General features: G+C 31.7%; 1 protein-coding gene across 3 annotated transcripts; it reads left to right on the top strand.

Moving 5' to 3' along the window:
- The first annotated feature begins 614 nt into the window (after positions 1-614).
- LOC7463044 (expansin-A10) lies at positions 615-2260 on the top strand. Of its 3 annotated transcripts, none has more exons than XM_024599183.2 (4): positions 615-701; positions 870-1000; positions 1123-1411; positions 1504-2260. In XM_024599183.2, the coding sequence occupies exons 2-4, from the start codon at positions 874-876 to the stop codon at positions 1811-1813; spliced, it is 726 nt and encodes a 241-aa protein (XP_024454951.1). In that variant the 5' UTR covers positions 615-701; positions 870-873; the 3' UTR covers positions 1814-2260. The 3 variants fall into 3 exon arrangements, with proteins under 3 accessions (XP_024454951.1, XP_024454950.1, XP_002306037.2); XM_002306001.4 differs by having other exon boundaries at positions 687-718; XM_024599182.2 differs by having other exon boundaries at positions 686-1000.
- The last annotated feature ends 8194 nt before the right edge of the window (positions 2261-10454 follow it).

Raw genomic sequence — 10454 nt, 5'->3', positions numbered from 1 at the left:
CGACGAACTTCTAATCACACACCGACAAAATATTTCCGTCGGTAAAACTGTGAAATCTTGTAGTGGTTGCAAGAATTTATTTTTCTTAACACATAGTTAAATAACAAGTTATTAATTTTTTTTTACCTAATGGAGTCCATGACCCGAGCCATGAGTCTAGCTGGTTAATATCAGTTGGTTAAGAATTAGGCTTTTAAATGTTTTGCGATTGCACAAATAATTCTCAATTTATTTAATTAAATACATGAATAAATTTTTTAATTTATAATTGAGTTTTTTTTTATATAAAAACACATATCAAATGTCTTTATATTCATTTTTTTATATTGAAAATGTTTTTTTATCCTACCCAAAACTCATGTTTTACATAAAGATAGTGTTGAAAGTATGATAATGGTTGCTTTTCAAATGTTTTTTTGCTTGAAAATAGTATTTTTTTATTTTAAAAAAATTATTTTTGACATCAGTACATCAACATAATTAAAAATATAAAAATATTAATTTTAAGTAAAATAAATTTTTTAAAAATCATGAAAGTTTTTATGCAAAAACAAACGTCTCTTTCACTAAAATAACTGTACGGTCCCAACAGTGGAAAGATGGTGAGGTTTTTCAATCAGATGTGATATTGGCTGGCTTCTATTTATTCTCTTCAATCCTCCCCTCCCCTCTTCATTTCCCTTCAAGAAAATTCTTCCAAGGTTCATCACATTTTCTAGTAACATTATATATCTGTTTACCATTGAATTCCTTTTGTTTTCCTTAGTTACTAGCTATAATGTTTTCGAAATAATTAATAGCTTTACAACTTGTATTAATTTATAGGTAGCTACAATGTTCCTAAGGGGGGTTCATCTAATTTTGTGCAGGAAAATGGCTCTTCTTGGTTTTCTTTTAGTGGGGTTTCTCTCCTCTGTCTCTTCTGTTCATGGATATTATGGAGGTTGGATTAACGCTCATGCCACTTTCTATGGAGGTGGCGATGCTTCAGGGACAATGGGTATGTGAGACATGTATTCTTTTTTTTCTTTTTGATAGGAAAATCATGTACATGCAAGCTCTATGATGTATAATCTTCTTACAATATTGTCCTGGCTAACCATAGCTTGGTTGTGTTTTAAGGTGGGGCTTGTGGCTATGGAAATCTGTACAGCCAGGGTTATGGAACTAACACCGCAGCACTGAGCACTGCATTGTTCGACAATGGTTTGAGCTGTGGGGCTTGCTTTGAGATCAGATGTGTAAATGATCCACAGTGGTGCCTGCCTGGCGTAATTGTGGTCACCGCTACTAACTTCTGCCCTCCCGGCGGCTGGTGTGATCCTCCCAACCATCATTTTGATCTCTCTCAACCTGTCTTCCAACACATTGCCCAATATAGAGCCGGAATTGTCCCAGTAATCTACAGAAGGTAGGTTAATTAATCAACACTTTTTCATGCTTTATTAATTCCGCTCAGAACTTCTTAACCTAACAGATTAATGAGGTTACGGATTGTTATAGGATAAGATGCAGGAGGAGCGGAGGCATTCGGTTCACCATCAATGGCCACTCATACTTCAATTTAGTCCTGATTACCAATGTTGGCGGTGCTGGCGATGTGCATTCAGTGGCCATCAAAGGTTCGAGAACTGGGTGGCAATCAATGTCGAGAAACTGGGGCCAAAACTGGCAGAGTAACTCTTACCTTAATGGACAGAGTCTCTCTTTTGTAGTGACGACTAGCGATGGCCGCAGTGTGGTTTCTTACAATGTCGCCCCTGCTGGTTGGTCCTTTGGGCAGACGTATAGTGGAGGGCAGTATAGGTACTAGCAACGATTGCCTGTCTTGGAAAAAGACATATAAAATATGCAGTATTATCAAGCAACACGCCGGCGGCACCATTAATGAAGATGTAGTGCTCTCTGTGTTTGTTGCAAGACAGAAAGTATATGGTCAACGTACCTTGGGTCAATGTCTCTTATGAATTAGCCCTAATTCCCTCTTTCCTATCTCAGGAGCCAAGGCTTCATTTTTACTGCAGGAGTGTGTGCATGCATATATACGTCCAAAGGCAGCTGTTTGATTACTGCTAGGGCATTTCAAATTACAAATACAAGTAAATTTTAAAATGCTTGTGGTGAAAACAAGAAGAAAAGAAGGTCACTGCTGGAAGCTCTTAGTTCACTGTGCCCTTGTTTGTATTTGATCTGCAAAATAAATGCACCTTTTGGTATAGTTAATTCTAATGAAAGTGAGATCTCAACCTTTTCTTTTTCCTTCCTTTTAATGTTGATGATTTTCCAAGAATAAAATTTAAAGAGGTAGATATCGTCCTTCTGCACCACTTTGGTTCAGTATATATATGCTTATGAACCACGTACTACAATACAGAAAATATAAATTTTTAATTTGTTTTAAATTATTTTTTCAGATATTTTTAGATTGTTTTGATGTATTAATGTTAAAAATAAAATTTTTAAAATTTTATTTTAATATATTTTTAAACAAAAAAATACTTTAAAAAACAACTAATATTACATTATCAAACACTTTAACATTTGCTATCAAACATTTGATGTCATTTGGTCATCATAGATGCTTCAAGCATTGCAGAGTACTCTAATGAAATTTCTCCCAATTCTACAAATTGTTTGTTTTTTTTAAAAGGGCATAGATATCGATTAAGCTCGCCTATCATTGAAAGTGGTGATCTTGATATTTTGATTTCTTGTCTTTGTAAAAGAACCTATAATAAAATGTCATTTTGCATTTTAAGATACTATTGGGTTTTGTCGGCAGGTTTTTCAGTTTTGGAGATTGACACGGGAAAAATGTTATGCAAACAAAGCACTCCACGGCTTAAGCTGGAGGAGCTCCACCTTCACACGTTGCCGGCCCCACTCTACTATGTGGGTGCAAGATTTATTTATTGCAAGATCTAATATATTTTTCTTATAAAATATCTCGATTTGATATTATGCATCTCTCTACCTTAATTTTCTTTTACAATTATTTAATAGGCCAAGACAATTTCCGAGCATGCATAATACACTCTCGAAAATCCAAGATTAAATATGTGGTTTTTTACAAGTTTTAATAACTATTAGGGTATAATAATAATAATAATAATAATAAAAGAAAAAAAATCAGGGTACATTTGTCATATGATCTTGTTTTAATATCACGTTATTAAACAAATTGCATAGAAATAACAAATTGCAGAGACAAAAGTCGAAGTGAATGATGAGATATTGCCTTAATTGTTTGTTCATACCATTAATGAGATTCCTGTGAAAGCCTTTGTAAGGAAGCTAGGCGATGAGGAGACATGCTAGAACTGGAAAATTTAACTTGTTCCTGTTGTGTTAAAAAAATAATTGTTCTTGTTTGTCCATGCATGCAAAGATATTTTGTTGTTTTTTTTGTTTTGTTTTACCTTCTATGATCTTGTTGGAAACTTGCTCATAACACCACAAGCTTTGATTTTGCCAATATGACACTAGAATTATCATAAACAATTATATTATCATGAGTAAAACCATAATCTTGTAAAATCTTTTTTATCCAAAGAAGTTGTGTGCAACAACTTCCAACAACAATTTATTCAGCTTCAACAATTGATAAAAAAAATTGAATTATGTTTCTTGCTCATCTATGCTGCCAAATTTTCACCAACATAAAAACAACCTTTTGTTGTGCTTTTTCTGTCATTATTATTACCAACCCAGTCAGCATCTGAGTAACCTACCAAATTCAAATTCGAGTCTTTTGAATACCAAATACCATAATCAGATGTGACACTTAAGTATTTCAAGATTTTGTTGATTGTAGTAAGATGTGATTCTTTTGGATTAGATTGACATCTACTTCACACACCAACACTAAAAATAATATTAGGTCTGGTTGCAGTTATGTAGAGCAAACTTTCTATCATGCTTCTATAAAGTGTGGAATCAACACACTTGTTTGTGGGGTCTGAACTGATCTTGACAGAAGTGCTCATGGGGGTTCGAGCATGATTCTTACCTTCCATACCAAACTTCTTAACTATATCTCGGTGCATACTTTGATTGAGAAATAAAAATTCATTATCATATTGCTTAACTTGTATGCCAAGAAAGAAGTTTAACTTACCAATCATACTTATCTCAAATTTAGATTTCATCTCGTTAGCAAACTCATGAGAAAGTGAATCATGAGTAGCTCCAAATACAATGTCATCAACATAAATCTGAACAATGAGTGTTTCCTTACCTGTTTTTTCGTATAAATAGTGTCTTGTCAGTATGATCTCTTTGAAAACAGTTATCTAATAGGTATTTTGTTAATCGTTCATACCAGGCTCGCGGTGCTTGTTTTAAACCATAAAGGGTTTTCTTCAATCTGTACACATGATCAAGAAACAAATGATTAGTGAAACCCTTAGGTTGTTCTATATATACCTCTTCTTGTAAAATCCCATTCAAGAAAGCACTCTTTACATCCATTTGGTATAGTTTGAAGTTCTAGTGACAAGCAAATGCAAACAGTATACGAACAGACTCCACACGACCTACTGGTGCAAATGTTTCATCAAAATCAATTTCTTTGACTTGTGAGTATCCTTGTACCACTAGTCTTGCTTTGTTTATGATAACTATTCCATGCTCATTTGATTTGTTCTTGGAGATCTACTTGGTTCCAATTATGTTGTGAATGTCACGATGTGGAACCAACTTCCATACATCATTTCTAATGAACTAATTCAGTTCTTCATGCATGACATTGATCTAGTTTTCATCTTGTAGAGTTTGGTTAACCTTTTTAGGTTTAACTTGTGACAAACAATACACATATGAGACTTGATTAAATTTTTTTTCTCAACCTCATACCTCATCTAATTTTCCAATGATGTTCTTCATATGATGATTATGCTTTACCCATGAGGAAGGTTTTTTTTTCTTCGGACTATTCAAATTTCTTAAATTGATCTTTGGGTTTGTTTGGCAGTGTGGTTGCGGTTGCTTTTCAAATAGCTTTTCATGCCAAAATGCATGTTAATGATGTTTTTTTATTTTTTAAAAATCATTTTTGATATCAGCACATCAAAATGATTTGAAAACACTAAAAACATATTAATTTGAAGTTAATAAAAAAATAAAAAAATTTCAAATTTTTTCAAAAGTGCTTTTGAAACGCAAAAACAAACAGGCCCTTTATCTCCTGACTTATGTTTAGAACAACCACTATCTCAATACCACAAATTATTATTCATAGTTTTTAGTGTAATGTGTACTACTAAACATTCTTTTTTCTTAATTACCCATTAATTTTTCATTTTTGTTATATTAAAACTTTCAGTCTCATTAGATTTCTCACAACCTACTGACTTATCACTTTTCCTATCTATAGTACATAATTGATTTAAGACTAAATTAACCTTTTACTCTAGATTTTGATTTTTACTTGTGAAACAGTTTTTTGTTTACATGTCCTTGAATTCAGCAATGCTAATAGGTAGGGATAAACTTACCTTTCAACTTACTTTTTTAGACGTTTGTTTTTTTTACTGGCATGAAAGGTTCCTTACCATTTTACAAAGGTAATCCCGTTGGAGGAGGAAGATATAAATGTATTGTTGATGGAGTTTCCATATATCATATATCCTAATCTTGTACAATCAGTACTTGCCCTTTGAGCTTTCAACAATCCATCAAGTTTTTGTGTTGCTGGCGGTTCTTGTGACTGTTTGCACATAATTAACTCATTTTTAAGTGCTTAGACTTTCCTAAAAGATCTAGATATCTCTACTTCTAACAGATTTAGGGCTTATGCCAGATTGTTCTTCTCATTTTCCATATCTGTCAGTTTATTGAACAATTTCTTGTTCAATTCCTTGGCTTTCACTATATCTTCACACAAGTCGTCATAAGCTTCCTGCAAGCTTAGTTCATGACGACAATAACAAAAGTAATATTTGAATCACTATAATTTCTTACAGTCTGATTTGTGTCAGAATCATATGATATCTCAATTATTTATTTCATGTCAATAGATCCATTAATAGTGTCAGAAAGAGTAACAAAAACACATTCATTATCAGATGATGGATTGGAATTTTCAAAGTCAGATTCATCACTTAAGATGACATTAAGAGCTTTTCCCTTATTTTTTTTTTTAAATTAGGACATTCACTTCTCAAGTGACCTTATCCTGAACATTCAAAATACTTAACTATTTCCCTAGATTTAGTCTTAATTTTACTTTCATTTTCTGATTCATTTCTTTTGACAAAATTATTTACCTTTTTGCCTCTTTCAATTTTCTTCTTCTTAAACATGATTTTTTTTGAATTTCTTAGCTATGATAGCTATATCTTTATTATTAAGATCATCATTAGAAGAGTAGTCATGTTTTTCCTTATAAGATTTAAATGTAATGAACTTACCTTTCTTTTTATGAGGCAATGTAGATTCATATATTTGCAATGGACTTACCTTTCTTTTTATGGACTTACCAGTTCTTCAACACATATAGTATTAAAATTCTTGCTTCCTTTAATGGCTGTTACCTTTGGCCCAAATCTTTCAGGTAAGGATCTTAGGATCTTCCTTACAATTCATGCATCCTCCACTTTATCTTCTAGATTGAACCTGGAATTCATAATGTCATTAAGTTTAACATAAAACTCATCAAAAGATTCATCTTCCAGCATTCTATTTTCCTCAAAATTTGAGGTTAACATTTATAATTTGGATTTTTTCACTGATTTAGTTCCCTCATGAGTAACTTTAAGCTTTAAGAATATCTTAAGCTTCCTTAGCTATTTCACACATAGATATTATTTTAAACTCATCAAGAGAAACTATTATAAATATAGCTTTTAGGCCTTTGTTATTCCAATTACAATTAGTAGCATCATCTATGTTCTATTATGCAAAACATGTTTCAGGTTTGATCCACCTTTGGTCTAATGAGAGCCATACTTTCTCATCTACTGATTTGAGAAAGGCTCTTATTCTGACCTTCCAGTAGGTATAGTTCTTACCATTGAATTGTGGTGGTGAATTTAGTGTTAACATCTTCAATCAGGAAAAATAGATCTCACTCTTATAGAGTGAACTTGCTCTGATACCATTTGAAAGTCCCTTTTCTTGTTTATCATCTATTAACAAATGATTTGATAACACTTTGCAAACACTGATAAGTAACTAAATAAATAAAGAATGCATAAAACTTAAAAGCACAAGGTATTTGGTTACAAAGAGAAAACCATTTAAAGAACTCTTCAAAAGATAAAAAAACCCTCCGGGGTAGCCAAACCTAGGATAAATAATTTTTTCACTAGTTTGAATGATTACAAGAGGAATATCTCTGAACACAACTCTTTGTGTCTATACTACCTTACTTGCTGAGATAGTGAGCCATGTTATATTTCCTACCCCAGTATCTTGCCAATACATTTGACGATCTTCAAACTGTTGTCATCCTAACTGGAACCTCTAGTTGCTAACAATTCACACAAAAACTCCTCCTAAGAGTTTGTAGGCTCTCCAACTCTATAAGGACCAATTCTTCTCGAGAATTGCCTACACACTCCTCATGTGTCAAGAGTATGTGCTGTAAAACTCTGTGTAAACTCCTTAATTTGTTGACACTTGCTTCCATGTAATTGATGCTTTTAATGTTCTGAAATTCTCTTCTAAAGCATATGGGACACACATTTCTTCAAACTTTACTTTTCTTATATACATGTCTTATGTGATAAATATAAGGATAGTCTTCAAGTTTTCTAGTCTGTCACGTTGGTAACAAACTACTAACGTGTTTTACAAAAATACTAATAAAGTTATCTTTGGATAACTTTTTCTACTCTATCTGAACTTATCTTTTAAATAATCTAAACTAATCAGATAATTACATAGAAGATAATGCTAAGTAATCTTGATAAACTTCTATTTTAATCAAATTATCTTTTTATTAACCGTAAAAGAGATCTTTATTAATCTAAGCCAACAAAATGACATTTATAGAAATAATTAATAAAAGAATGAACACTTGTATTATGCAAATTTAACAAATGATGAACAATCTTCTTAATTCTTTAATTTTTTTGAATGATAGTTCTTAACAATATAGTTAAAGTCTTATTAACTATTTCAATTTAACCACCTATTTGTGGATGAAGAGTAGTAGAAAATAACAATTTTATTCCTAACTTACCCTACAAAACCTTCTGATAATAGTTAAGAGATTTAACATTATGATTAGAAACAATTCTTTTAGGAACCATATGAAGCCGAGCTATCTCCTTAAAGAATAAGTCCACTATACTAGTTGCATCATCAGTTTTATGATAAGATATAAAATATGTCATATTAGAAAACCTGTCTACAACCATAAAAATAAGTCTGCTATACTAGTTGCATCATCCCTACTCATTTTTGACACCTAGTAAACCTACAAAAAAAATCCTTAGATATTTCAACCTAAGGTTCTTTAGGTAAAAGAGTATACAAACCATGATGTGAAACATTAGACTTAGCTTGTCTACATGTTATGCACCTATCATAAAATTTTTTCACATATCTTTTCAAATGAGGCCAATAAAAGTACTCATGCAAAATATTTAAAGTCTTAACAACCCTGTAATGTCATATTAAACCACCCTCACGAGCTTTACGAATAAACAACTCATGTGTAAAACAATTAGACACACACAATCTTTTTATTTAAACAAATATCCATTAAACTTATAAAATTTTTCAAATCTCGAATTCTTACATGATTTATAAACTTGGCCAAAATCTTCATCATCAACTCACAAACCTTTCACATACTCAAGTTCTAATAATCTAGCATTTAAACTTGAAAGAAGTACACTCCCTCACGATAGTACATCAATCACTATATTTTTCTTATCTTGCTTATATTTTCTCATAAATGAAAACATTTCAATAAACTTAACCCACTTGACATGTTGTCGATTCAACTTCGCTTGGAACTTTAGATGTTTAGTTCCCCTAATAGGTGGTAACCCACTAGTAATCTTATTAGGAAAAATATCCTCACAATTCTGTAATAAAGAAACACAAATACTAGGAATATAAGGATCAAATTCATTAGTGTTAAAATATGTCTCTTTATGCATAAGTAAAATCATAAGTATGTCATAAAAAAAGGTTGTCTTAATCTCCCTTTTTTGTATAAAAACCAACTTGCTTCTTGATTTTTTTTTTCACACCCTTCTTTTCTCACCATTTCTTTCTTTTCTCTTCTCTCGGTCAAAACCTTATCTTTTTCCATCTTGTATAAAACTATTCTCTTAAGGATCCCATGATTTTCACTCTTTCTTACATCGTCATATGGTTGTTCTGAACTTTCAGCTCTACCTTTCTTCTTCGGTTTTAGTTGATCTTCATAAATCTATATAAGTGACAAAGGTACATGTGTGAAAGTTTTCTCATCATTTTGAAGGGAATATTTATTCTTAAACCTCTCATGCTTGACTTTTCTATCAAATTGCCAAAGACACCCTAACAATAGATGAGTAGTATACATATGAACAACATCACTCAAAATCTCAACCTTATACTTTCCAACCAAAAAAGATATCAAAATCTATTTAGTAACTCTTACTTCTCCACATTAACTTAACCATTGAATTTCTATAAGGTCTTTCATGCTTAATAGTGTTCACATTCAATTTTCTAGCAAATATAGCACTAGCAATATTAACACAACCCACACTATCAATAATCATATTACATAACTTGTTACTTATGTGACATCTAGTATGAAATATGTTCTCTATTTATTACTCCAAATCATTATTTTTAATTTGAATATTAAGTGACCTCCTAATCAGCAAAGCCTATTCATCAATTAGATACTTAACATCATTAAAACCATCCTTTTTATATGCTCTCTTATGGCCAAAATAATCATGTGGCTGAACTCCCCTATGTTTACGGGTCCATTGTCATTAAAACCTAGCATCATGTTTATGATCAAAATCCTTGACCTTTTCATTTGTATTTTTGGATATAGAGTCCTCTAGAGATGAAATATCTCATTTAAGAGGCTTTCTACCATTAGGACCTCTACTAACCCATCTTGAAGGCTAGCTACTTTGGTTCTTAATCTAGCCATCTTATTATTGTTTCATAGCCAAATAACTCCATTTAAGATTATTGTTATCCCTTGGCAGTGATGATCAACTTTTGATTATATTGTTAAGATATAAAAATCATGTTAGTAGCAAGAGAAAATATATCTTCAGACACCCTTTTATGCATGTGTTTACACTCAATAGAAGTCACTTCCCTTATATTTCACATAAATTTTCAGCTTTTCAATATAATAAGCTCATCTTTTACCTTTTATCACTTAATTTCAAAATTTTAGTTCTTTAAGGAACTAACTCACAACAAATCAGAAAATTTTAACTGCATAATAACACGACCGAAAATAATATAAAGATTTAAGAAGC

The sequence above is a fragment of the Populus trichocarpa genome, chromosome 4 (assembly GCF_000002775.5).
Source record: "Populus trichocarpa isolate Nisqually-1 chromosome 4, P.trichocarpa_v4.1, whole genome shotgun sequence".
Classification (NCBI taxonomy): Eukaryota; Viridiplantae; Streptophyta; class Magnoliopsida; order Malpighiales; family Salicaceae; genus Populus; species Populus trichocarpa.
This window is presented reverse-complemented; position numbering and strand designations above follow the sequence as displayed.

What these genes read in the sequence shown, in the direction of transcription:
- LOC7463044 (XM_024599182.2), top strand. Translation starts at nt 835, where the DNA reads ATGTTCCTAAGGGGGGTTCATCTAATTTTGTGCAGGAAAATGGCTCTT. An exon ending in CGATGCTTCAGGGACAATGG is followed by an intron (nt 1,001 to 1,122) that starts GTATGTGAGACA and finishes TTGTGTTTTAAG; the next exon opens with GTGGGGCTTGTGGCTATGGA. An exon ending in GTCCCAGTAATCTACAGAAG is followed by an intron (nt 1,412 to 1,503) that starts GTAGGTTAATTA and finishes GGATTGTTATAG; the next exon opens with GATAAGATGCAGGAGGAGCG.